The 25,920-nt window shown below is 49.7% G+C and overlaps 13 protein-coding genes across 13 annotated transcripts; 9 read left to right on the top strand and 4 right to left on the bottom strand.

The window, feature by feature from the left end:
* Positions 1-92: 92 nt before the first annotated feature.
* noc4 (ribosome biosynthesis protein NOC4) lies at positions 93-1,842 on the top strand (the record flags this gene model as incomplete). The annotated part of the gene is made up of 3 exons (XM_056713805.1): positions 93-497; positions 547-758; positions 810-1,842. 3 exons carry the CDS (start codon positions 93-95, stop codon positions 1,840-1,842), a joined length of 1,650 nt encoding a protein of 549 aa, XP_056567520.1.
* Positions 1,843-3,151: 1,309 nt separating this feature from the next.
* N7489_008054 (uncharacterized protein) lies at positions 3,152-3,963 on the top strand (the record flags this gene model as incomplete). The annotated part of the gene is made up of 3 exons (XM_056713804.1): positions 3,152-3,304; positions 3,356-3,434; positions 3,536-3,963. The coding sequence occupies 3 exons, from the start codon at positions 3,152-3,154 to the stop codon at positions 3,961-3,963; spliced, it is 660 nt and encodes a 219-aa protein (XP_056567519.1).
* Positions 3,964-4,555: 592 nt separating this feature from the next.
* N7489_008053 (uncharacterized protein) lies at positions 4,556-5,648 on the top strand (the record flags this gene model as incomplete). Its single annotated transcript, XM_056713803.1, has 2 exons — positions 4,556-4,736; positions 4,795-5,648. 2 exons carry the CDS (start codon positions 4,556-4,558, stop codon positions 5,646-5,648), a joined length of 1,035 nt encoding a protein of 344 aa, XP_056567518.1.
* Positions 5,649-6,792: 1,144 nt separating this feature from the next.
* Positions 6,793-11,202, top strand: N7489_008052 (uncharacterized protein; the record flags this gene model as incomplete). The annotated part of the gene is made up of 7 exons (XM_056713802.1): positions 6,793-6,849; positions 6,912-6,937; positions 6,993-7,044; positions 7,094-7,195; positions 7,257-7,592; positions 7,644-7,842; positions 7,931-11,202. 7 exons carry the CDS (start codon positions 6,793-6,795, stop codon positions 11,200-11,202), a joined length of 4,044 nt encoding a protein of 1,347 aa, XP_056567517.1.
* A 652-nt stretch (positions 11,203-11,854) lies between these two features.
* Positions 11,855-12,684, bottom strand: N7489_008051 (uncharacterized protein; the record flags this gene model as incomplete). Its single annotated transcript, XM_056713801.1, has 3 exons — positions 11,855-12,386; positions 12,441-12,547; positions 12,616-12,684. The coding sequence occupies 3 exons, from the start codon at positions 12,682-12,684 to the stop codon at positions 11,855-11,857; spliced, it is 708 nt and encodes a 235-aa protein (XP_056567516.1).
* A 1,192-nt stretch (positions 12,685-13,876) lies between these two features.
* On the top strand, positions 13,877-14,505 carry N7489_008050 (uncharacterized protein; the record flags this gene model as incomplete). Its single annotated transcript, XM_056713800.1, has 2 exons — positions 13,877-14,125; positions 14,185-14,505. The coding sequence occupies 2 exons, from the start codon at positions 13,877-13,879 to the stop codon at positions 14,503-14,505; spliced, it is 570 nt and encodes a 189-aa protein (XP_056567515.1).
* Positions 14,506-14,663: 158 nt separating this feature from the next.
* Positions 14,664-15,191, top strand: N7489_008049 (uncharacterized protein; the record flags this gene model as incomplete). Its single annotated transcript, XM_056713799.1, has 1 exon — positions 14,664-15,191. One exon carries the CDS (start codon positions 14,664-14,666, stop codon positions 15,189-15,191), a length of 528 nt encoding a protein of 175 aa, XP_056567514.1.
* Positions 15,192-15,808: 617 nt separating this feature from the next.
* N7489_008048 (MET18/MMS19 family protein) lies at positions 15,809-19,254 on the bottom strand (the record flags this gene model as incomplete). Its single annotated transcript, XM_056713798.1, has 5 exons — positions 15,809-18,211; positions 18,263-18,451; positions 18,499-18,736; positions 18,832-19,105; positions 19,173-19,254. The coding sequence occupies 5 exons, from the start codon at positions 19,252-19,254 to the stop codon at positions 15,809-15,811; spliced, it is 3,186 nt and encodes a 1,061-aa protein (XP_056567513.1).
* Positions 19,255-19,339: 85 nt separating this feature from the next.
* Positions 19,340-20,200, top strand: N7489_008047 (uncharacterized protein; the record flags this gene model as incomplete). The annotated part of the gene is made up of 3 exons (XM_056713797.1): positions 19,340-19,362; positions 19,418-20,051; positions 20,102-20,200. The coding sequence occupies 3 exons, from the start codon at positions 19,340-19,342 to the stop codon at positions 20,198-20,200; spliced, it is 756 nt and encodes a 251-aa protein (XP_056567512.1).
* Positions 20,201-20,405: 205 nt separating this feature from the next.
* N7489_008046 (ER membrane complex subunit EMC3) lies at positions 20,406-21,448 on the bottom strand (the record flags this gene model as incomplete). The annotated part of the gene is made up of 5 exons (XM_056713796.1): positions 20,406-20,596; positions 20,649-20,810; positions 20,866-21,232; positions 21,312-21,345; positions 21,399-21,448. 5 exons carry the CDS (start codon positions 21,446-21,448, stop codon positions 20,406-20,408), a joined length of 804 nt encoding a protein of 267 aa, XP_056567511.1.
* A 283-nt stretch (positions 21,449-21,731) lies between these two features.
* On the top strand, positions 21,732-22,419 carry N7489_008045 (signal peptidase complex subunit 2; the record flags this gene model as incomplete). The annotated part of the gene is made up of 3 exons (XM_056713795.1): positions 21,732-21,768; positions 21,824-22,122; positions 22,192-22,419. The coding sequence occupies 3 exons, from the start codon at positions 21,732-21,734 to the stop codon at positions 22,417-22,419; spliced, it is 564 nt and encodes a 187-aa protein (XP_056567510.1).
* Positions 22,420-22,980: 561 nt separating this feature from the next.
* On the top strand, positions 22,981-23,703 carry N7489_008044 (uncharacterized protein; the record flags this gene model as incomplete). The annotated part of the gene is made up of 2 exons (XM_056713794.1): positions 22,981-23,017; positions 23,084-23,703. The coding sequence occupies 2 exons, from the start codon at positions 22,981-22,983 to the stop codon at positions 23,701-23,703; spliced, it is 657 nt and encodes a 218-aa protein (XP_056567509.1).
* A 589-nt stretch (positions 23,704-24,292) lies between these two features.
* Positions 24,293-25,626, bottom strand: N7489_008043 (methylenetetrahydrofolate dehydrogenase (NAD(+)); the record flags this gene model as incomplete). Its single annotated transcript, XM_056713793.1, has 4 exons — positions 24,293-24,376; positions 24,456-24,545; positions 24,614-25,247; positions 25,430-25,626. The coding sequence occupies 4 exons, from the start codon at positions 25,624-25,626 to the stop codon at positions 24,293-24,295; spliced, it is 1,005 nt and encodes a 334-aa protein (XP_056567508.1).
* Positions 25,627-25,920: the final 294 nt, after the last annotated feature.

Genomic DNA, 25,920 nt, shown 5'->3' with positions numbered 1-25,920 from the left:
CCGTTCCTCGGAAAAACCAGCTTCCGAGATGGTCCAAACGATAAAAAAAGTTGCAGATAAACTATTCACGCATTACAAGACACCTGCCCAAAATGCCCGCACTTGTTACGGATTCGAGCTCTAAGAAGCGCAAGAGCGGCAAGAATGCCAGCGGCCCATCCTCCAAACGCCGCGCTGTCGCCGATGACAATTTCGCCGAGAAACTGTCTACTATTCAAGAGCTAGAGAATCAAATTGCGGAGTCGCGGAAGGGCTATAACAATATTGCGACCCTCCTCTCCATGCTCAATGTCGAGAAGTCGGCTGAGAACCCCGAGATGGCTGTGGCCGTCTCTCTTTGCCGTGTATTCAGTCGATTGATCGCCGGAGGAAATTTGACCGAGTCAAGCCGCGCCGCCGAGAACGAAAAGATCATTGTGGCATGGTTGAAGGAGCGTTGCCTTGATTATCAGAATGCTCTTGTGGCCATCATGCGCGAGGCAGATGCGGCCTCTCAGGTATGTGTGCTCTGATCTGGCGTGGATTACTATTACTGACGATCTCTAGATTGCCGCTCTGACACTGAGCATGCGCATTGTCAAGGAACGTCTCGCTCATATCCCAGGTGCCGAGAATAATGTTTGGTCAACGGGTTTCTTCAAGGATATTTTTGCGGCCATCATTGAGGCCCACAACGGCGAGGATCTGCAGTCCGAAGCCGTAGCCAAGTTTGTGAAGGAGTATGAGGATGTGAGATATTACACTTTCACACAGATGGCGTATGTGTACCTTTTCCCTGCTAGCGAGACTTGCGACTAACTTTATACCAGTGACTATGCATCTACCACACGATCCCCCGAAATCCTTGAAATTCTGATTAAGATCCTTCAGACCTGCGATGAGGTACCTGGACCGGAACACAAGTTCGAGAACTTCTACGCGAAACGTGATACCAAGAATAAGCGCTTAGTTTCGGCAAACTCCCACAGGAAGCAGGCGCAGGAGGCATGGCTAGCCATTCTACGAAACAACCTCTCGCAATCGCAGCGCAAAAGCCTGCTGCGTATGATGGTGCATAACATCGAGCCGTGGTTCAACCGACCGGAACTGCTGATGGACTTCTTGACGGACTCATACAATGTCGGTGGTGCGACATCTCTCCTCGCACTGTCTGGTCTCTTCTACCTGATCCAGGAAAAGAACCTGGACTACCCTCAATTCTACACCAAGCTGTACTCTCTCCTAGACTCCGAGCTGCTGCACTCAAAGCACAGATCACGATTCTTCCGATTGCTGAACACCTTCTTGTCCTCAACCCATCTTCCGTCCACATTGGTGGCCAGCTTCATCAAGCGTCTCGCTCGCCTTGCTCTGAACGCTCCTCCCCCTGCTATTGTGGTGATCGTTCCGTTCATGTACAACTTTTTCAAGAACCACCCCACAACTACATTCATGATGCATCGATCTATTCGGGATAAGGATCTCCTGGCACAAGTGGAAAAAGAAGGCATGGACGATCCGTTCGATCCAAACGAGTCCGACCCCAACATGACCAACGCGATTGAAAGCAGTCTTTGGGAGATCGTGACGCTTCAATCTCACTTCCACCCCAACGTTGCGGCCATTGCACGGATCATCTCCGAGCAGTTCACAAAGCAAGCATACAGTTTGGAAGATTTCCTTGATCACACATATGCCGGCATGGTAACTGCAGACCTTGGAGTGGAAGAGAGGAATCTCAAGAAGATTCCTGTAGTCGAGTATCAGATTCCCAAGCGTATCTTCACAGATCGTCTACTAGAGGAAGATGGCCATGTGGACTCTGGTCCAGGGTGTTTCATGCGGAATTTGTGGGAGTTCTGAGGTTTCATATATCAGCGTATACCAATTCAATTTGTTTAACAATGAAGTCACACCAAGCGTTTAGATATTGTGGGGTATAGTCTCATCCCTACCTGGAAGATGAATGATCGTCTACCAACACATCCCTTGCTGCAAGTCTAACCCTAGCGCGGTCCCAAAGCTGAAAGTAGACATTCGATATGGGTGTCGCGGCAATGGTCACAGGACAGCTCTGCAACATATACTCTGTAGCAGATCAATGATAGCTGTAACGCACTTGATAGGTTTTGGGGATAATTGATGCTCTATAATATCATAGGTGGATGAAGCCAATTCAGCTCCTGCTTATGTTGTAGTGATCAAAGTCAGAGATATATATTCTTTGATCCTGTAACATCCAGTCCTATACATTCTTTCAGATCCAATTTACTCCGTGGTATTATTGCTATTGCTAATATCATTCCCTATCTACATAAGCTTACGGTTTTGAACTCTGTTGGTATAAACAGGTGATTGAGTGGAAGGCTGGGGAAAGATCCAATATTCCCCGTGCTGTATGGATGGCGATCAATTTACCCCAACCTCCAGATCATACCACTAAACATATGGCACCCCTTGGTATGAGATCCATTATAGAAAAAGGCTCAAAAAATGCTTTATGGTGTGCAAGAAATGATATTGTGGATCGCCATAGCCCTACAATATATAGATTAGTCCCCACCAAAACAAACCGGAAAGGGATGGCATTCTAGCATTTCCCGGCGAGTCATGTTATTGGGCCATGAGAGTCGAGTTATGAGCTTTTCGTTTTATTGCTGAACCATTGTTGCAGGCTTTCAGCCACTATTAGAAAGTGAAGCCAAGCCGCAGTCAACGAGTCAGTTCGGCCGATGATACTGAGGTGACAGTATGACTCCCATACTCTCGCCACAAAAAAATTGCAGCTTTCCCAGGCAAAGTCGTAAACTAAATTCGTCTCAAGAATTCCCAATTGCTAGCAGGCATTCCCCAGCCAAGGTGGACGACATGCTTCCTTAGGCGTGTTGATGCTTCACTATTAGGGCTATCGGAATGCAACATTCTCCCAAAACGCCCTTTGGTCTCAGCGTCGGAATACCAACAAGCGACTTCCAATGTCACTTCTGTGGGTCTGGGAGAGATCTAGGCAATTCTTGCCGCTAGTTAAGAATCGCGATGCGCCACCGAAGTTCTCGAAAGTTGTATCGCGTTCTCCGTCCCCCCTCACCTAGTACGCGAATATCACACAATCGTTCTGATATCACCTCACTTTCCTTAAAGGCAAACCGTCTATTGACTTCCTTTAATCACGATGCATTTCTCCAAGAGTGTCCTCGCCGTCACGGCTTCCCTTGTGTCCCTTGGTCTCGCCGCCGACCCTCTATCCTTCACTTCCTGGCCCAAGGAGCCCCTCGAACCTGGCAAGCCGGTCACGCTCACATGGACTGGTGCTACTCCTGATGAGGTAACATAAATCACCCCTGATGTTCAATCATAAAAAACTGACCCTATTTAGCCTGTCACCATCCTCCTCCGCCAAGGTAACGCGGGCAACCTGCAGGACGTCAAGCCAATCACTGGCCAGGCCAAGGGGGGTACTTTCACCTGGACTCCTGACGACTCTGTCAAAAAGGCCGATACATACGCCTTCCAAATCAAACAGAAAGACCAGACTAACTATACCGCTCTGCTGAAGGGGGGGGCAGCAATCCCGCCGCTGCGCTTCCCGAAGCTAAGGATATCACCTCTGAAAGTGGCGCTGCTGCCACTACTGCTGCAACCACTGGTACCGCAACTGACGCCACTACCGGTACCACCGGCAGCACTACCGCCCCTAACACCCAGACCACTGGTGGTACTACCGAGTCAACCCAAGGAACCCAGACCACAATGACTAGCACTGCCAGTAAGGCCCTCATAAGCTCTGCTGCCAGCCCATCTGGTAGCCCATCTAGCTCTGCCGCTCCCAGCTCCACGGACAGCGTGAGGGCTACCGGCACTGAGATTGTCCATGGCAAAGAAGCATCCTCCACCGAAAGCGCGCAGACTGGCGGTGCTTCTATCCCACAATACTCTGTACAGTTGGTAATGGGTATTGTCGGTCTGTTGGCCTACCTTGTCTAGTTCATTCATCTGTTTTGGCGTTGTTGGTCTCATCTTTGGACTGGGTGTTTTGGTGGAGTTGCGAAAAACTGGTATAACCTCCTGTATATAGGATCCCCCTGGATATCGTTGATATATAGGTGGCTTGAGGCATTCAGGAAGCAATCAATTACTTTTAGCATATTCAATGCATCAGAAATGGGAACCCAAACCGAAACACGAAGGAAAAAGCAAAGAAAGAAAACAAGACCTGTCGTTCTCCGCTAGCGCCATGGCATTCCGTCACAGACGCGGAGGTGGACCACAAAGAACCATGACTGATCTTCCAACTTCAACTCTTCTTACCGCTACTTCATTGTTTTGGAATATTCTGCATCATTTTGTCTTAATTCTCCGATGATCTTTGATGATCGTATGAGACAGCGCCTTTATTGATCTGAGGCCTCCCTTGCGATGTCTAGCTGAATAAGCGAAATCATAAGACAACGACCTCACATCATAGCTCAATTGGCTTCTAATATTGGTATGAGCCTTTCCCTTCACAGGCCCACTAGCTTTTACTCCCATCTTGCTCTTCCCATCCGGTTCCTCATGACAGGCGCGGGCGGTCACCATGGGGGGCTTCAAACGGGTCATGAAGCGTCTCAGCCCTAGCAAAAATCTTATACCGATTGCTGCTGACCCCCCTATCCGTGCAGAAGCACCACAAGTCAAGCTCCCGCATGTGGACACACAATTGAACATGCACCAGCATAACGGATTCCTCGACGAACCAGCCGCCGAAGGCCAGAATGGTTGGTGATCCCGATCCTACTCCCTCTACATCTCAAGCTTACAATCCCCGCCCTCCAGGTGACTATACTCCAGCCTCCTCGTTTCCTTCGAACCCTCCGAACCCTTCCGCGACCCCCGCCGAGACGAGCAATGGCGAGACCCCCACGTCAGAGTGGTCCGCAGTCGGCCACGCAGCGACAGGGAAATCAGGCCGTGTTATCCACAATCTCCAGGAGGAAATAGCGCGTTTAACGCGTGAATGCACACTCTACAAGTCCCGCGCGGAGGAGTACCAAAGAACGAATGAGGCCTACAAGATCCAGCAACAAAACATGAACGAGCGCCTACGGAACCTTGAGCAAGTCAACGAGACCAACCTCAACTCAATTGCACGGAAAGACCGGAAGCTGGAGGAACTAAGAACGGAGCTCCAGCACGAGCGCAGCAAGCGAGAGGAAGCGGAAATGGGCGCAAACCAGACTAACCAGATGATGCGTGAGGAGCGGGAGAACCACAACCGTGAACAAGCCCGGTCACTAGAGATCGCCAAGCACCACGAGACACAGTATGAGGTGCTGTCCAGCACGACAAAACGCGACAAGGCGGAGTTTACAAAACGCATCAATGCCATCTGGTCCGAATTCACGACTATCGCCAATGCGCAGAAAACACATATACACTCCACTGAGCGGCTGGAGGTTCTTGCAGATCAGAAGAACAGGGAATTCGACTCCCTCAAGGAGTCTTATGAGAAGCTGCTCGCCCAGCACTCTGCGTATAAGGAATTGAAGGATAACGACTTCCGCGAAACCATTGAATCGGCCAAATCCAATAACGATATGATCGCTGGGGTTCTTGATCAGCTCAAGGAGACCGAGACAGAAATGAAATGGGCGATCCGGCTCAATGAAAGTCGACAAAGCACGGAATAACCCGAGCGTTTCTCTTGTTTGTGCCAAACCTCAACCCCAGCCATGCGAATTGTCTATCAACATCCTCCTCTCTCCTTTCTGCTCGGATCCCTCAATACCTACCGCCAACTCCCACACCGCCCTCCAACTTCATTTTCCCGCCCCGGTTTCACCTTCCCACTCGATCCCATGTCTTGACCACCCACGCCCTACCCACCACTCATCTTCGTTTCTCATAGACCATTGTTGGCCGGTGCATGGCGTTTTGTTTCCCTTTGCAGCAGATACCCGTGGCAGAGTTCAATCCGGTCGTGTATCTCTTGATTTTTGTATTTCTTACTTTCACCTGCATTTTCACTTTTCCCTGTTCAATGTTGTATTGTTACCCCCCTGTTAGATATGACGCCTGACGACCTGCATTATTTTGCCTGGATATGATTACACCGTGAACATTATGGCAAGTCTTGATTCTTGCTTATGTTCAAGACACCATTAAAGAGTGGCTACATATTTCCTTTCGGACTAGAACTTATGGACGTTTTATTATGCTTAACTCTGAAATTTATACTCTTTCTACTTTGCTTTGATTTGTCCTATATGTACTCTCCATAGATACAAGATAGCACCACACGTTCACGCAGCGTTGCCTGCCACTGACTTCTAGAGTTGATAGACGCCGAGACCCCGATTGTTCCTTCCATTCGCAAAGGCTTGAGCATTGCCGCTGCCATAATAGGAACCGTATCTCATTCGACTTTACTTCACCCCCCGCTTCCTCTCTCTTCGTCGCCCTTTGCTGCTCATCCTCCGTCATCTTCATCTTCGTCTCATATGCACTGTTAACTACGGTGTGCCCTATCAATCGATTGCCTAGGCGCTGTTTTCCTAGCCTTGTGTAATCGGTTGGCTTTCACCTGCCTCTTACTTAATCGATTGTCGCTTTCCCGGGGCCAATCGAACTAGTTACCTTGCTTCCTCCATCCATTTTTCATTCTAATCCAGGTCTTCAAATCGATCGAAGGCCCGGCATTCCGTCCCCAATCTATTCGCATCCGTCCGACTGACGTCCGGCTCCAATTCATTTACCTCCGGCCTACTTCAATCTTCAATCCATTCAAGTCCGCATAATCACGCAGTCCACGCAAAGCTCCCAAGCGGCACCAAGATGGCTAACAAACGGACCCTTTATTTGACTTCAATGTGGTCACTGGAGGATCAAGGGGTAAGCTTACTATCCGCATACTTATCATTCTGCATGGCCGGGACTGACCAGACTTGATATAGATTCCCGAAATCGGAGATAAGCTCAAGTATGCCATATTACTTATGCATATTCACCTTGATGAAAACTGACTTTTTTTATAGGGCATTGAATCCCGGTGCTTCGATCAAGGTCGAGTATCAACGTGATAAACATGTGGGTTTTGTACACTATTTACAATGGAGGCTTTGCTAACCCTACCCAGATCTTGGTCGTCACTGGTCAGTTCGATGAGGAATTTGACGTCCAAATCACGTCGCTCCTTGCAAACTATATCGAAGAGCACCGCGACGATGATCTACTTGAGGTATGTGTCCATGCCTCCCCAACATCCAAGTTATATTGTACTAACGTGTGCTCTACCCAAGATGCCAAGAGTTCGTCAACTTCCAATCTCGACCTACTTCGATCCCAATCCCCTCCCTGGCTATGGAAGTGATGCGCAGCCAAAGGTGGAAACCTTAGTGGAGGATATTATGCCGACACAACCCACTGACGATGAATCCATTGTCAAGTTCTGGTATCCGTCGCAGGCGGGATTGGGTCCAATCTCTCATGCCTCGGGCCCTCTGCTACTTCGTATTTCCAAAATGACGAAAACACAAATCAAAGTGCAGGGAGCTCGAGGGCTCCGTATTTCTGCACAACACATGGACCACATCGATGAGGCAATGGATATACTCGACTCCCTTGAAGAATGTTTGGTATGGTCCTGAGTCTTCTTTTTCCCAGTCCTGCATGCTAATATTCTCTAGGATCTCATTGAGAACCCAAACCGAGGGGTGAGTATCTTCACTCCGAAGCGAGAAGACGCTACCTTTCGCATCATGGCATATTCGCAGATCAGCGCCACTGCCTTGGGGCGCATTTTAATTGACCGAAATGCCTCTCTTCGTCTCCCGAATATAATGACTCTGGTGGTCTGCGAATTCGACGAATTTGCCAATGAGTTCCGTCCACTTCGGAAACTTCGGCAGCCGCCGCAAGTGCCCCCTGAAAGATGCGAGAATTACTCGAGACTGGGAAGACTATCATTTCCCAGAGATCGGCCGGAAAGCCAATCCCGCTCTAGGGAAAATTGACCAGCATCTCGCGCCTAAAAGTGAGACCTCTCCTGAGAAGAGCGATTCTCGGCACCCGTATCTATCTACTGGCAAGGCAAAGGATGTCGATAAATGGATCTCTCGGGGTGCCGATAAACGGCCATTGGCAACCGAAAATCATACCAAAAGGCCGCTGGGAGACCAGCCCACCTCCCCTAAGCTTGTTGCGCCCAAGTCTGAGCCCAGTGTTTCTGTGCCACTGGACCGGAGACATATTGGTCCGTTCAAGCCCAACCCCGCAGGCGTCAAAGGACGCGTGGTTAAGCTACCAGATGGAACCGTAGCAACCTCTAGCCAGTCTCGACAAGAAAATCCAACAGACACCTCTCATGGACCAAGTCCCTCCATGTTTGGCAGACTTAGCTATGTGGAGAGAAACAGGAAGCAACAGTTAACCGGTCCATCAGTCTCACTGTCTCAGCAGAAAGGACCCATTAGTCTTCTTCGCAGCTCGACTGACCGCACTGCTCCAAATGCAGCTTCTCAAACATCGGGAACAATGTCTGAGGCAACCGGTCCTGTCTCTTCAACATATTCTACCTCTACTGAGGAACGAAAGTCACTTGCTACACCTCGTCTCGCAGCTCTATCCTCTCCGAGTGCAACCCCCAAACAGCCGGGAGACACGCCAAATGCAACTATTTTGCCTATCTCTCCTAGCCAAGCAGCAGAGCTAACCACTCGGCGCCGACCACCAAGAGTAGAGAGGTCCGGGCCCCTCGACATAGCCGAGACAATGAATTTGAAGGTGATTACGAGGCCTCCAGCGCGAAGTGTTGATTCAGTGATGGGGGAGATAAAGCTAATGCTTGAGACGGCCAAGCCCCCGAGGGAAACCGGAATAGACGAAGTGTCCAACAAACCAAAGATAACGGATCAACAGCCAACCACCACATCCACTCGGCCAGATCGCGCCACAAAGGAAACAGAAGACCTGATTGATCTTGATTGCGAGGTGACAAGCCTCAACAGTGGTTTTCAGAACATTCCTGTGTTCGATCCACTGGCCACGGCCTCATCGAGTGGTGTTCAGGAACAGTCTACAGATGCTCGACATGGCCAATTCCGGCATGGCGAGGCCCCCACCTTTACTGAGACTGGTGATATTTTCGATATGCCCAATATCGATGAGACAAGTAGGCAATCTCGGCTAACTCGGAGCGTCTCTCCTTGTCCTGAGCCAACCCAAGATCCGATGATGCCCAGTGCGACAACTCCAGCGTCTGTTTCTAGCGAGCCTTTCCAACCAGGGCTCGTTACAAGTGTGCCATTGCCTGATTCGGATGTTGCTAGTTCTTCTCATGAGAGCGACGTATCCGAAGACAAACAGAAACACGAACAGGCTCGCGAATTCCGCAGCAAGGCCGATGAGGTAGCACTGGAATACCTGCTTCGGCAGATCAAGGATAATCCTGTCCCAGAAATTTCCAGCATAGAGGAGATCGCGCTACCTCTTGATGCTAGCATTGTTCATCCTGCACCTCGAGCTCTGTCTTCTATGCCGCATGATAGTGCCCCGCGTGATAATACTCAGCAGCGCCAACACCCTGGTCAGGGTACTGAGAGAGTGCCCTTTCTTCATCCTGACCTCATTGATATCTCAGCTCATATGCTTTCTCCTCACTTGGACCGTGATTCTTTGAAACAATCCAAGTCCGAAAATGGCGAGCAAGATGCGGAAGCAGAGGTTGCCGAAAACCTGGCTGTCTCAGATGAAGCTCAGACAAGAGAATTCCACGAGACAATGTTCCATCAGCGGCCTCCCGACAAGGCCTTTCAATGGGTGGATGAAGTAACCAAAGCAGTGAGGAAGGCAAAGATTGAAGTTCACACTGCTAATGCCTTGCAGCGGAAGGAAAATATTGGACGCAACTCAGAGAACGAGGAAAAGGTTGAAGCCCCCGTTTCTAACTTCTGGCAGCGAAGAATAGGATCCAAACCAACAGAAGCACAGCCACAAAAAAGCACTGCGTTGCCCGCGAAGGCGACTGTGAAATCATCAAGAGAAAAGCACATGCATGAGTCAACAGAGACTCTGTTTCGCTTCCTTCAACCAATTTTTGATTCGGTTGGCAGCTTTCCCGGAATGTTGAGCCTTGAAATCCAGTTCGGGCTTATGTTCATGCCCAGCCTGCCGGCTTCAACCAAAGAGAGGGAGATGAGTTACAAGGAGGTTCATCAGCTGTTCTTCTCGGAGCATAACTTGACACCACCTCCAATTTCATTCTTCGAACGTTTGACTTCATCTCCTGCGGACATTGACTTCCTCATCGACTTGGAAGTCAACCAAAGTCGCTTGTTCGACCAAAAGTACAGCCACCGAGGCGTGAAGTACGAGTTCTGGTGCCGCGTCGGTCCGAACAGGACCATTGTCGTTTCAGTTAATGAATATGGAGATGCTATGATCCGCTACCCCGAGGTCTCGCTGGGCACGGTGCACTTGAGTTTCCCTTCACAAGTCTGGGATGCAGCTGCCAGAGTACGAGGCTTTATCGAGTACAATACGGGCGCCGGCCCAGAGCTTGAAGAAGCTGCACGAATGATGGCGAAAAGCATCCAGATAGAGCCAAACAATAAAAACCTTCGTATGCTGGTCCGTGTTCCCCCTGTGTCAAAGATCAAAGTTGACAAGGTGTTCATGGAACGGTGGAGCCGTCACTCTTACCTCTCGCAAAAGAGCAAGGACATATTTCTCCAAATCAGCGAAACTCAAGAGCTCCTTGCCACCCCTTCCGTTCTGGATCAGGGTGTCATGGTTTTGCAGAACGTCCCGATTGAGAAACCGGTCAAAGATGGAAAGCAGTGGTGGCAAGCCTCGATTGTCAGTAGCAAAGTGGATGACATAATGAAATCAAATTCCTTCCTCCAGCCTGGTGACCGCAATGGGTCCTGGTGTGCGACAGATCTTCTCGGTGCAGACGTCGCGAATGTCGTCCCCTCTACTGCGAACCAGGAGCTCAGTACCCTCGGAGCGGAAGTCGGTCATTCGGGAATTGGCGCAATGTTCCAACTTGCCAAAACTGTCGTTCAGAAGATCGATGCTGTGGGCTACCACAATAGAGGTACGGCCACTCTTGACAAGCACACGAACACGTCGAACGACCCCAGCCAGGGTGGTACAGGTACGGTCAAGGAGTCGTCCACTTACTTGGGAAAACAAATGGTGCCCTGGGCTCCGCGAGCTGGGACTAAGGAAAAGCACAAGTGGTGATGAGAGGATGAAGATCGATGGATCTCGGGGGTGTGGAAACGGGACGGGTGTATTCTTGTTATTGTCGTTTGATTCATAGGATCTTTATGGGTTCATACGTGTACCCGGACGACATGAAGTTGCATTTAGTTGATAACACAGAAATAGTATTAAAAAAAAAAAGAACCAATGTACGATATTTTAATTTCCATGTGGTTATTCTGTGTGGTTCAAGTTTAGGCCTATAGTAGATACACATATCTTAGCTATCCAGTCCATTTTATATGAGATGAACTGGGCTATAAGCTGAAATAAAGCCGGTATGTATAATGAAGTATATATCGTGCCTAAGTGTATTGACGGATCAGTAGTCTGAAAAAGCTCAAGATTGATATAACACTACCCATATGTAGTCAAACTAGGGCTTGGTGGGACCTCCTTCATCTCAGGTTGTAGGATAGGACACTTCGGCACTAGTGATGTAGCCAGGTACTATATGTGTACTAGGAACATTCTAGTGGATCTTGTACTTAGATTCCTGACACTCATTTCCTCCTCATCGTGCTGCTATTCCTAGCATCGATTTCTGCGACAAACTCTATGACGCTCGCAGTATCTGGTGTCGTGGTGCTTTTTTGAAAGTCTCGCTTTTGCTCCTCTGTCAAGGTATTCTTCAAATTCTCCAATGCTGCATTGAGGGATTGCGTAGGGTCTGCCCCTCGCGCGAGCGAGGTCCACTGCGCGAGTAGTAGACCTTCTTCCTTGCTTTATCAATTACAAAGGTTTCAGGTTTAGTGAAGAAGTAGCCGCAATGGCGCTGCCGATCCGTTTCGCGTTTCGAGTCCGACCCAATCTCGATCCGGCTGAGGACTTGTTGTCTGATGAGTCTCATGTCTGCATCGCAGAGATGCCTGCGGAGGAGTTGAGTGAGGCGAAGGCCCTCCCAGTCCGCCTGATTCGCACGGTGCACCGAGTCAGCAGCCTCGATGCGGTCACACTCGCCAAACTTGGGGTCTACACCAGCGCCAAGCACGCGCAGTTGTATACCCAGTCGAGTGAGGCCTTCTCTATGCACACAGATGAGGCTGGTGCGTACCCTAAACGTATGGAGGTTGCCGGCGGTGGTGCCACCCTGTTCGTGACTTTGATCACCTTGCCACTGCCGTCCGGCGCTGTGCCCCGTTTCTGGGCTCGTGGGATATGGTCTATAATGAGGATGAGTCGGCCCAAGCTTATACCTTATACCGTTTCATTTTCACATTTTCTTTTCGGTCCAGATGCGGTCTTTCAGTTCAGCACCACTATAGCCATAGGGCTCGATGACCCTATGCGTTTTCGTACCGCCGATATACGCACGGTCTAGCGCCTAGGTGTCCGTGGTGTCCTATTAATTCCGCTATGCTCCACATTGATATCTAGCCGACCCCTAAATACTATATGCTGGCCGACATGATCAATAATATGCTCTAGGAGAACGAGAAGGTCTGTATCATTGGTGACCATCCAGATACGTTCGGACGCGCTGCCGCCAATCTTGGGCTCGATGTCTACGGTCTCGATCCTAAGAATGAGATGCAGACCGGCATACGTACTTCGGTGGCCGCATAGTGATTATCATACTTACCCCTACACTGTATTGCTTTTCGGCGATGCACCTGTCATTAATGTTGACACGCAATGCATGCAGGGTATGCGTTTGTCTCTATGTATGCAGACTGAGCTCTTTGAGCATTTGCCTAGCTCGTCTCTTTTGTCATGTCGCCGGCTTATATACCGGCTTCTTTCCATAGATGCATCATCGCCTCTCTTCTTCTTCCCGATTTTCCCTCTATCTCTCTTGCTTCGTAGCCTCGACAGGTTATAAGGATGAGGCCCTCTTTTTCCCCCTTTTCTTTACTAAAAAGGTCTAACAAAGATCTAAAACCCCCGACCAGTCGAGCTTCTCCCGGCAGCGGAGCCTCGTTAATTATCCGAGAATAGCAAAAGAGATATATCTCACTTCTTTTCCAAAATCGCCGCTGTGCGAGATCCCGAAGACGCCGCTGTGTGAAATTTCAAAATCGCCTGTGTGCGACAAAAATCCAAAATACGGAGTTATACAGTCTCTTTCATTGAGGACTATCTCCATCGTGTTATACAGTGTCTTTCATTAAGAACTGTCTTCACATTAGAAAAGACTTCATATTGACTAGCCAGAAAGCTGGTCTGGTCTTCATCTTTATATTTATACTAATCTTTGATCTTTATCCTCACTTTCCATCGGCTACAATGGCTGGATCCTCTTCCCAACAAGCTGCCATACAGCTAGACGACAGTCGTGATTGGAAATCGAAGCGACGGATCGTCGTCGACAACCAGGGTGTGGACCTTCCTAAGCTAGGAAGCTTCAACCTATACAAACTCACGCCGCCTCTCAAAGAGCGAGCAGATCTGTATATCTGGATGGACCAGGTGGATAAGGTCCTTCGAAGCCACAAACTACATAACTTAATTAACAACAACATACCCTGGTCTATGCTTCGTGATCCGAACGGAGACGAATGGGAGACTCTCTCACTACAAGTGAGAACATGACTTTCTAGCAGCGTTGACTACTCTATCATGCAGGAGATCAACGCTCGCATTTACTACGCCGATGTGCATTCTGACGCTCGACGGTCATAGTCAGCAGGGTTGCGAGGCATATGCTGTGCTGATGAGTGCGAAAAACGGCAGAGGGGGCGCTGATTTCGGCGATGCGGGCGTGGCATGGAACTCTTACGGGTGGGCAGTGGTGCAGGTCGAGCCGGAGCCGGATGAGGCTGGCATGTCCATGCCGGACTCTTTTACGTTTACGCTCTCCCCACGCATGTCCAGTATCGAGGCCATGTTTAGCCATTTTTTCCAGACTGTTCCAGGCAAGGGTCCACCCGTCGGAGCCACTGCGCACAGGCCAAAATCCGCGGTTTGCAAGCCGACGGTGTATACCAGCAGATTTGAATTCTGGTATCATTTTATTGTCAGCCGCGCTTCCATTTGGCAGCAGTCGATTCACGTGGGGCTTTCGCCCGTGCGGCAGTTCGCGCGCGGAACCCGGTTGAGCTGCTTGCTCGGTTGGAGTATGCGGCTGGGGCGGAGCTGACTCCCGAGCCTGGTCTTGACAATATGTTCGATCTGCAAACTGCGGAAGCCCTTACGGGTGTTGCACCTGGGCTTTTGCGGCGGCACCCTACGCTGCGCGACCTGGTCGCTCGGCACTATGAAGCGCTCGTCAACCACACTATCTATTCTTTGGGGGAGACGCCGCCAGAGATGCTGACTTTTATGCAGCGCCCCTCCTTCTAGGGTGCTACTGCGGGCTTCTCATGCGTGCACTAGCCGGCGACCAGGCGGACGCACCACGGCTCGCTCTTTATAAGCGAGTTCTTCCTCTTGAGTATTTAGCATGCCTCGCCTATGAGCCCCTCTTTCGATGCGTGTATCATACGTGTACGCACTTAAGTATGGTGTGGGTAAGCCGCTGCACGCATCGGAGCTGCAGAATTTGCTGTGGGCGATGTCAATGCACGGGCGCAGTGAGGATCGTTTTCGGTATCTGGGTGCTAAACTGCGCGGGGTCATCCTGCCGCGCACGTGCGGACGTCGGCCACACTCTCGTGCCGGACGACCGTGTGATCTGGCGCTTCGAGGAGAACCTGCGCGCAATGGGCAGTCTGGCCACCTGGGATCCGGGCTTCAGGCGGCTGATGGACATTGCCGGTGAGCGGAAGCGCGGTAAGCGCAACCCCACCTCCAACGCTTCGTCGCCCGGCTTAGGACAGCGTATCGTGCGGATCGGTACTCCTGCCACTCCGTTCAAGCGGCATTCCAATACTGTCGGACGCGATCTGCTCCAATCCTGCTATTTCTTTCCACTATTCACACTACGATTTTTCTTTGTCAAAGATGCCGTTGCACAGGGACACGTTGAGATCAGACGTGTTGACACGAAGAAGAACGCTGCAACATGGATTCACGAAGGCCCTCGGTAAGGATCAGTTCGAGATCTTACCCGACTGATTGGGATGATATAATCTGCAGGAAAGCATGGAGTTTTACAATGTGTGCATGAATTGGGATCGTCTGATAGGGAGCCCTCTGTCTCTCTTTTCTTCCCTCTTCGTCCGTCCGGATACATACGTTGTCTTCTCGATTGATCCCTCGTATCGTGTTCCATGATTGGGGACAGTTGAAGGGCCATGTGACTGTTCCTGATACCTAAGGTAAATTGTTTGTTGAAAGCACTTCGCAATAGTTCATGGACTTCCTCATAGACCGTGTCGCTGCACAGCCTCTGCGAGGGTCAATGGGCGAAGTTAGTGCACTTTTGCCAAAAGCTGAGCCCCCTCCCTCGCACCGTCATATACAACAGCCCAATTAGGGCCAGCCACAACACGTCACGTGTCTACCCAGCCCTGAAGTACATAGCCTCAATCTAGAAATAACACATGGAGTGCATACTGGAGAATTTAACATTCCTTTTGCTATTGCATCGACGAGGACTGGAAACCCAGGTGCCCGCCAACAGTAACTAATCTATGCTCGATGTATGATAATAATAACCTCTAAACTTAATGCGAGTATATTCTTCTCTTTAACCCAAGAATAATCATTCATCCTCTTCCGGCGCATCATCCACACCACGCAGCCAGGCAGCTCTAGCATCAACCGCCGCCTTCCGCACATCACGCTTAGGATCATCAAGGACCGCCCGCAAGGACCTCAGAACCTGAGCCTTGACAGGTAAGAGAGGCGAGATACCCGGCGGTGCACGCGCGTTAGCCTCAGCGCCGGGCACCTGGTGCATAGCGAGGAGCTTGAGACATTTCAAAGCATCTACGCGGAGACGGGGGCTGTTCACAGCGCCAGGGCCGGTACTCGTAGATGTTGTTTTGAGGAGTCTCGTGACAAGACTCTGGACGTGGCCGCACTGGTCGATAACGGCAACGCCATTATCGCGGATAATGACGGCGAGCGTATCGAGTGTTGCTATGCGGACTGCAACAGAATCCGCGGTCTGAAGATCAAGGGATTGCAGGAGGAGAGGGAGCAGGGTGGGAAGTTCTGGCATGACGAGGGCCGTGGGGATTGTGGAGAGGATACCCGCGAGAGCCGTTAGGTGGGCTGGTTTGATGTGGTCGGGCGATTTTTTGGCGGCGGCAGAGTCATCTGTGCCGGCGATGTTCACTTCGCGGATGCGAGATGATATCAGGGGGGTGACTGTTGTGAAGAGGCGCTGTCTGCAGAGGAGGCGGATTGTGGCGCCGTTAGTTGCAGAAAGGATGTCGTCTTCGCCGAGAATTATAGAGAAGCCTTGTGCTGCTGTCGCGCTAGTTTGCTGATCGGGGGAGGAGAGGAGGGCGAGGAGAGAGGTCAGGATGTGGGTGGTTGAGGGGGCTAGGCGGAGGATCAAAGCTTTAGACAGCCAGAAAATGGTACGGATGGTTGCAGGATCGAGGCTCTGTGATTCTGTGTCCTGGCTTTGGAGGAGAGAATCGAAGAGTTTCTCGGCGATTGTGACATCCTGCTTTGACAGGAACTTATTGACAAGTAAGGCAAGGTGACGCAGGTAGGCTTGGTGTGTTGCTGGGTCGGTGTTCGAGACTGAACGATGGACCAGGTCCAATAGCAAACGTGACATGTCTGGATTGGTATGCGGGATTTTGTTGCTGCAGTCCTTGGATACCCCTGCAAGCAGGTATGTCGAGATAATGATCGTACGCTCTTGGTCCGCATTTGTAGTCTGGCTGAATGGAATGGGAATGAAATCTTCAGCCGAAGAGAAGAGGCTGTAGACATTTTCGGCAACTTGTTCCTGCTTCTGGATAGAAACAGACCGCACAAGCAGATTGCAAAGTCGACCCAAAGTGTCAAGCACGGTAGGGTCTTTGAGGATCCGGTTCTTTGCTTTGCCAGTGGCCGATGCTGCGACATCGCGGCAAAGTCCAACCACAACTTTGTCGAAATACAAATCCACACTCTGATCTTGTTCCATGTTTCTCTGTTGCATAACATAAAGCAATGTGACAAGAATCGCGCGTGGGTAAGCAACCGATCCGGGTTGTTCCTTTTGTAGCAGAACTGAGAGTTTGCTAAACAGACGACGGAAAAGTGTCTCGAAAATATCCCTCTCGACGCTGATCTGAGCAAGGGTCTCGAGGGTCGGCATATACCTGGCATCCGATCCTTCATCTTCCTCTGGCAGTGTTGCCACAAACGCAGGGAAAGTGATATCCACAATCAGGCGGGGCTTGTGCTTGGAAACCTCAGCAAGAGCAGCAATTGCTTCTTTCTTGAGATCGTCCCGGCCCACAGATTCCTCCTTGATAAGGATTTCATCAAGGTATTGCACGAAAAGTCCAATCTCATTCTCCTGGAAGAAATCACGTAAAGTCGACAGATGTAAGAAGCCCTTCAGGGCAGTCACCCGGAACGAAACCTCTTCTTTTGCTGCACCCATCAATGCCTGACCGAAAAGGTCTGAGAATTGGTCTTTGAATTCAAGTAGCGGGTTTTCGATAGCAGCCTCACCACCTCGGGTGGTCCACTGCCCGAATACAGTTATAGCAGCTTCGAACAAGACGTTCAAAGTCTCTAAAAGTGCCCTTTGTTTGACTATGCCGTCCGCTTCTTGATAAAGAGTGAAAATCGGAGGTACCACTGTTTGTACAACAAGGACAAAAGAAACAGGCGAGGCAGCAGACACACGGCTGAGGATCGATTGGGCCGGCTTGGCCTGCTTGTTTTGATGCTCCTGGAGTTGCTCATTGCACTCCTTGGTGATTGGCTGGAGGTACTTCGCAAGAGGCAATTCTTGTGACACTTCGGTAACTCCTTCAGATAGCCGCTGGGCGATTGCTTGCAGAGCCTCGAGGGAGGTTTCAGATAAGAATTCCTCTTGCGCATTGAGAATCTCAAACTTGAGGACTTCCCATACGGTAATGGAAAACTTGGACACTGTGTTGGGGTCGTATGAATGGATACACGCGATCAATGTACTAAGTGCATCTTTCTAGAGACCTGTTAGATGACTTCAAGATCACAGGATATTTAGCAATCGTACCTTTACATTGGGAGATGTAGAATCAAGCTTATCCAATAAGGCGGGGATAGCGTGAGGTGCAAAATGCCTTGTTGAAGAGATACATTCTTGAAGACGACCCTTCAGATCCTGCGCAGTGATTCCGTAGGGGTCGTTTGGCGGAGGTCGGAATGTGATTGGGAAGTAGTTGTATACTGAGTCGAATAGGGTCTATCTAGTGTTAGCGGAATCCCCGACCTTAGAAAAAGTACACATACCTCAACGTGGTTCGAGATGTCCCATTCAATCATTATGACTTTCAGGATCGAGAAAACAATCATCAAATTCCTCGGGTCTTTCTCTCCTGTCATGATATCAACAACACCCAGAAGCGAGATATCTCCCATATCACGCATAGCTCCGCGGTGGTTTGACATCAAGTCATTGAGCAATTGGTAGACATGGAACCGTTGTGTTTGAGATCGAGACTGGAGATCTTGGAAGTTGGAAAATAGTCTGTATCAATGTATCAGCACTGGGTCACTGTCAAGTTAAGCTTTATTCCGGCGGACACAGGGATGTCGCATGCAATCAGAAAGTATAGCACCTACGCTTGTGCTACTTGGGTGGCCAAAAACTTGTTGAACCGGTCCAGACCCTGCAAGGCCTGTAGACCATCAACGGCACCTCCATCCTCGATTCTATCACAGAAGAATGTAGTCAGGACTTGGATCTGTTGTCTCGAGAGGTACTTCGGCGAGAGAGCTTGGATAATGGCCGTAAGGTAGGAAATGGCTTTTCCGCGTAGAATCGGGTCTTCGTCGTTAATATATTCGCCAAGAGATTGGACGGTATCGATCAGAGTCGTCTTTCTAGTCTCAATATCTGCAATCACTTCCGTTAGTAATGCAACGGTTTGAAGTGGTCCCGAGTGCGGGGCGAATTGGCATACCATGCGCGATTCCCTCGGCAATGCGCTTGGCTTCTTCTTTGTCATGGTCCACGACCAGCATGAAGGTCTGGAGAGCCGACATGATACCGATCTATCAATTAGGGGAGCCCGACGTGCAAATTGCGGGGGCAAGACTAAGATCGCATCGGCCAATTTCTTGTGGCCGGATGCCCTTATCGATAACGGTCAGGTGATTCTGTTATCTCGCACATCACGTGCCAAGGAGTGTTGCGTCATGGCTATAGTGAGACCTACTCCGGCGTCGTCGGCAGCAAGATGACTCCAACCCGCAGTATGAGATCTAATCGGCTAACTACATCCATTTTATTTACATTTCTCCTCGCCAGCTCAGCATCTGCACTCTGGGCCCTGTCTTTTCCCTTCCCTTCACGTCAACAGCAAATAGCTCTCGAGCACAAAGAGCATCAATCAATAATGGATAAGATTCTCCCTGGTATTGTCCAGCCACAGAAGACGGCTCCAGACGAGGATGTGAACGCGAAAGACAGCAGTAGCCCTATCATCTCAGATGTGCTTCCCAAGACCAAGGGCATCAATATCTTTGCGCGGTTGACCCGTGACTTTGAGCCAGTCGCCAATCGCCTTAACGATGCATCCAAGAACATTACAGTTCTAGCACCACGCAACAGTGCAATTCAAGCTCTTCCCCGGAAGCCCTGGGAGAATCCAGAGGACTACAAGAAATTCGGAGAGGTAAATGCATATGAGGGCCAGGATGGGCAAGATCGAGCAAAGCGCAATCTGCAGCGATTCGTGGAGGCCCATCTCATCCCTGCTAGTCCCTGGAGAGTTGGAGAAGAGGTTGAGACACTTGCAGGGGAGAAATTGAAATGGACGAAGGAGGGCGATAAGATTTTTGTAGGTTCTGTTCTCTCGGAGTCGCTGGTATGGTCACTGACTGTCTACAGATCCAACCTGGCAATATTGAAGTTAATTCAGTTGCGGAGAAGGTCCATAATGGGGAGGTCTGGGTCTTAAATGATGTTATTAATTACCGTCAAGGGTGATTGGCCATGAGTTACTACGATTTATGGAAACTGTGCAATATGAATCATTGAAGAACACTCGAGTTAATTATGTAGATCTACAATATTGCGGCTTGTTTAGAAGAAACATGACGCATTCTATTCTTCATGCTATCCAAAGCCAGCGATGACCTCAAGACAGATATATACACCAGCACTAGACACCACATGCAACGTCAAAGGAATATTAGATCCCCGCAGGAGCAAAGTTTTGCAAGATTCTCTCTTCCACTCCGTCGAGAATGCAGAAGTGCTCCATCACTTCCAAGTTCTCCGCTTCGTTTAGATACAGCTTGTCGGGATCCTGACCGGGCTGGAGCGGGTTGACCATTGCGGCCGGGTTAGCCATACCCATCTGCTGGGCCATTTGACTGGCAGCTACACACTATTAGTGACAGTTCTTATTGGCAAGACTCAGATAGATGCATACCGTTATCACTGCCGAGGATGAATCCAAAAACGGACTGAAGGCCCATCAAGTTGAGGAAGTACCACGAAAGACTAGAGACCCATTGCACATCAAGGTCGCGAGTCATAACACCAGACTGCAGCATCGACTTGAAGCGGATAGTAAGGGGGAAGGGCAATTTCACTGCAAAATCTGTAAGCTCGTTGCTCATGTCCATGTATATCGAAATGCAACATACAGATGACAAAGCCAGAGAAGAAGGCGTTGATCCAGCTCATGATTAAGGTTTGCGGGATCATCATCATCATATTTCCCTTCAGCATGCCCATCATAGCTTCCATACCCGCAGGGTCAGTCATGGGGTTCGCGGGCGGTTGCCCACGATTGTTGGGGTCCTTCAGAAATGCGCCGTTGCGGAATCCAGTAACCATGTAGTTCTTGCGCATCTCGAATGACTCGCGGTCGAGCACGGAACAGGCGTTGTTGCGAAGGTTCACACCGCGGAGAAGAGCAAGGCGCTCGCGAGATTCGGCGAGAGTAGATGGCGATTTGGGGGTCGTGTTCATCAGGACCGTGGCATAGTGGCGAAGGATTCCGGTCAGGATCTATTCAACAAGAGGGGTAAGTTCCAGTCTCAGAGAGATCGCAGATGTTTAAGCTCCAAGCGCCGGATGTAGTTCATACCATAACAATTGAAATGGGAAAGAGAATCCAATAGCTATAAGCAAATGGTCAGTCCAACTTCCGCTTGATCGAATGATGTTCTCTTACAATAGTGCCGGATCCCTAAGGATGGTCTGCTCAGCCCCTTGAATTGCCATATTGAGGCAGAATAATAATCAAAGAAGTGCCTCCTTTGAACCAAACAATAATCCAGTGGTGGCTGCAGGTGGGGGATGGAAAGTTGAAGGGGCCGCGAAGTCGAGGTTGCCAGGCGGAGAGGGATGTCATTGGCCCGCGTTAGCTCCAGCTTTCTCCAAAGGGCCACGCCGCATCTTTGTCCTGCGATAAACAACAGTCCTGTCTTGGCCACTGAATGCTTAACCACACTCGATCTTTTGGTTTTTAAAAAGCTCTTTACTTGCATCTATTCTCAAATCTATCATGGCTTCCAACAAGGTGCCGGTCTACTCGACCAATGGTCCGTAATCTCGATCTACTCTATACAGCAACAACACTAACACAGTGAGCAACAGATCTCAAGTCTACAAGCGACGATGCTCTCCTCCCTTTCCTTACCAACCTTCCTCCGCCATATGCTTTTACACCCGATTACTCGAAGACAAACATTCGCTTTCTGCTTGGCTATAGCGCTGTCGCAATCGCTGGGTTTACTTTCTATGCAGACCGCACGCTGGGCTGGGAAGCAACTACCTCGCCCTGGATTATCGCGGCGGTAGGGACATACTTTGTCTTGAACAGCATTTTGACTTACTGGATTTGGGCCGTCGAGGCTGGCGAGGTATACTCTGGGAAGAGGAAAACTGGGGAGACGGTATGTCAATTGATCTTCGGCTCTTTCGGGGTTCTAGTTTTGGGAGGCTACTAACAAACCTGTCCACAGATATCTGTCTCATCATCGGCCAAAAAGTTCTCCAAGCTCTACAAGCTGCATGTCATTTATAAGTCTGCCTCTGGAAAGGTCCTCCAGGACAAGCGGTGCGAGGCACCCTTCACAACTTGGTTCTCGGCAGATGGTGTATTCCACCCCGAGCCTTTCCGTCGCTGGGTGGCCAGTGAGATTGATGTTTTGAGACTGGCGGCGAAGGAGAATGAAAAGAAGTCTGGCTAGGTTACCTAGCAATTACTATCACAGGTTATGTTTTTGGGGCTATTACAAAATGCAAAGCTGGGTCATTCTCTAGAAGAGATTAAGAAGAGTGCATTGGTTTTACATGTTCAAACGATGGAAGTGATTGGTTTTCTGTGTTTTATTTTCCATTGGGCATAGTTAATCAGACGCATTCGAACAGTGTACGTGACTACTCCAATATTGACCGGCAGTGGAATCAAGCTCGTACTCAGCACCTCCACTTCATTCGATATGTGAGCGAACCTACTCTTTAGATGAGCGTCTTAGCTTCTCCGTTAGAGATGTCCTACCTAGGGCTATTCAGCTCACGTGGATCTCTACTATCATGGAAGGAGCTCTACTGCACCTGCCGAACTTGGGGAGAGCCTCAGGGCACAACCTTTGAAGCATGAACTTTGGACAAACTTTCCCATGAGCTACTCTCCTCACATATCGCCTTACTGCTCAACTGCTCTTAAACTATATGGTTTTACTCTCAGTCAAGTTCAACCTATCAAACCCCCTTCACATTTACTTCCTGCAGTCTTGAAGACCTCCATGATGGGACATATAACACATGCTCTCCTTCGACCTCGTTGTAAGCTTCTACCACAGAAACCAGGTATATGAGTGAGTGGATGAACTAACCATCAGGACATCTCAGGTCTGCCAGAGATAACAGTAGCCCTTGTCTGGGCTTCCCACGAGGAAATTGAATCCCTCGTCAACGCCACAGAAACCCTTGCGATCAAACGACGGACGCCAGGCTTGACATACACTCCAACATCAACGGCCAATGCAACAGCCACGTCGTCCACTGCCCAGACTGAAGGAAATCAGGCCGAGCCTATTGCCGACAAATCCCAACAAGGTCAAATCTACTATCTCCAAACCAAGATACTCGGCCGGCCTATCAACTATGTCAGTCTTGTGCGGCTTATAGTCCTGCCACTTGGACTTCAATTCATAGCCGATCAGGTCCAAGACCTAGCACCCGGGGTCCGAGGAAGGATCATTCGAGCCACAACTATTGCCATGCCGACAACACCTGTGCTTCCTCCTAGGCTTGTGCAGAAGATCACAATCAGTGAGAACAGTACTATGTCTGCGACTCAGTCACTAGCGCATATGCTTGCTGGGGTTGATCAGTTTGCTGATTGGGAGAGCAGCGTAGGGGAGCTCTTGCTCTGGTGGCTGATGCTGCTGAGACCGTATTGGTGTTGGATTGTGTTTGTTCTGGTGTTTCTCCCATTGCTTATCCTAGTGATCGTCTGGCCTTGGTAGGCTTGTCCTTTCCCGACTCATTGGCCGGTTAGCTTAACTCTTTGGATGTGGTGTGCTTTAATGCTACTGCCTCGAAGCGCTGGGAGCTTCGAGGTGTGGAAATGCCCGATGTCGCAGTTTGAAACTGCCAGGTTGTTATGTCCGATTGTCTGTACAGCGGTGTTTTATTCAGATAAAGGTGGACTCTATGGCTGTTCGCGCGTTGTATGGGTTTGACTGTTCTCTGCTCTCAGGACAATCCGGTATATATTAATATCATCCTTCAAGCCCGGTTGGGAAGTTTTCACTCCAGTATTATGCAAGAGTGTGCAAAAAAGAGCTATAGTAGTAAAAAAGGAGAAGAAAAAAACACTCTTCCAAGGCTTGTTTATACATAGAATAATAGACAACGTCAACCGGGGCAATCTATTAGTTCCAAACATCGAATGCGACAGGGAGATATCTAAGCACAGGAAACAAAAGGAGAAACATAAAGTTTCAGAGTATAATCGAAATGGCTAATAACAAACAGAATGTCTATGATTTTTTAAGGGATGACCAGCTCAGGGCATGGCCATCAAGATTGAGATGTGAATGGGTGAAAAGCGACCTACGATGACGCCTCAAGGGTGCCAGGTCGTTCTGTGGCCTCGGCGGGCTTGACATCGTCCATTCGCTTGTTCTGGATAAGTCTCTGTGATTCGTCATGTTAGATGATGTTGCAACGAACCACTGAGCATGTGAACGGCATGTGAATAAAGGATGAAACATACCAGCAGGTTCCGCAACAGGACGACAATGGTGACCTTTCCAATAGAGGGAACAAAGAGCGAGGCCTTGTCTCGGACCTCGTGGGGGAAGTTCTATATCAGAATAGTCAGCAACCACAACGTCTTCATCAAACTCGAAAGCGCAAAAAAGAAAAACATACCTTCTCGCTAGAGAAGTTGACACAAACAGCACCCTCACGCAGAAGGCTAGTATCGAACTTGTACTTGTCACTGGGAACACCAGTAATAACCACGTCACAGAGCGGCACAACATCCTTCAAAGTCTTGCCCTCAAGATCAACAACCTCATGCGTTCTCTTCTGCAACCCCTCACCACGAGTAAACTTCTGCACACCAGTAATATCAACCGAGTAAACACAAGCGCCATCATTAGCCAGCAGAGCAGCAAGCGGACGACCCACGACCTCAGAGCGGTTCACGACACAGATCGTGTGTCCGAAGAGACGGTTTCCGTAAGGAAGGATGGTGTTGTAGATGTTGAGGTACTCGAGGATCTTGATGTTGGCCAGCGGGGTGCAGGGCAAGATGGACTTCTGGCGCTTGGCCTCGCCGTCCAGGAAACGGATGTTCTGGTACATGTTGAAGATGTAGCGGTGGCTCAGGCCCTCGACGTCTTTGGTTACGTCGACGATCTGCTGCAGGTACTGGTCCTGGCGGGTGCCGAAGATGGGGTAGTAGACGATTATGCCGTCGACGTTGTTGTCGGTGTTGGCGTTCAGGATGGCTTGTTCGATGTCGTCGCGGGAGACTTGGCGCATGGTGTACTTGAAGCCGCTGAGAAAGGCATTGCGTTAGTGGTTTGTCCGAATTGAATTGTTGGCAGTGCTTTGGGGATCGTTTGGTTTTTTCTGGCCGAGGGGTATGTATGAATCATACTAGTTACCCCCACCATACAGCCCACCAAAGAAGCCATATGGAGCCATTGAAGCCGGATAATCAGAATATTGTAGACTCACTTCTCCTCGCAGGTCTTCTGCGTCATCTGCGCGTATGTCAGTGCGGCAGGGTCATTATTGGCCAACAGGCCGACCAAGTGAGGCGGCTTCTCGAGGGTCTTGAGGCCCTCGTGAACTTCGCTGAGGAGGTGGTTGGCAACGTTCTTGCTCAACATCACCTTGCAGGAGGAGGGAGGTTTATCGGTAGGGGCAGACATGGCGACGATAGGGCGGTAATAGCAATATAATCAGTAATAGCGAAGGAGAGTGAATTTGCTTGCGCGCGGGGGACTTGGTGATCTCCGGGAAAATCTTGATCGCTTATCGATAACAGATCGGATGCCGGTTTCGGCCTCTGCTGCGGTGTCTTTTGCATGATATGTCGAGGGATATAGAATATCAAGCATGGAATATAGATGATACTGATTATTATAGAGATTGCCTTCAGTGGATTGGGTCGATTGGGGTGTATAATTTCGGGTTATTGTGTTTAGGCATATCTTCAACCCTTC

This window comes from Penicillium chrysogenum, assembly GCF_028827035.1.
Source record: "Penicillium chrysogenum strain IBT 35668 chromosome Unknown utg000004l_segment0_segment0, whole genome shotgun sequence".
In the NCBI taxonomy this organism is placed as follows: Eukaryota; Fungi; Ascomycota; class Eurotiomycetes; order Eurotiales; family Aspergillaceae; genus Penicillium; species Penicillium chrysogenum.
This window is presented reverse-complemented; position numbering and strand designations above follow the sequence as displayed.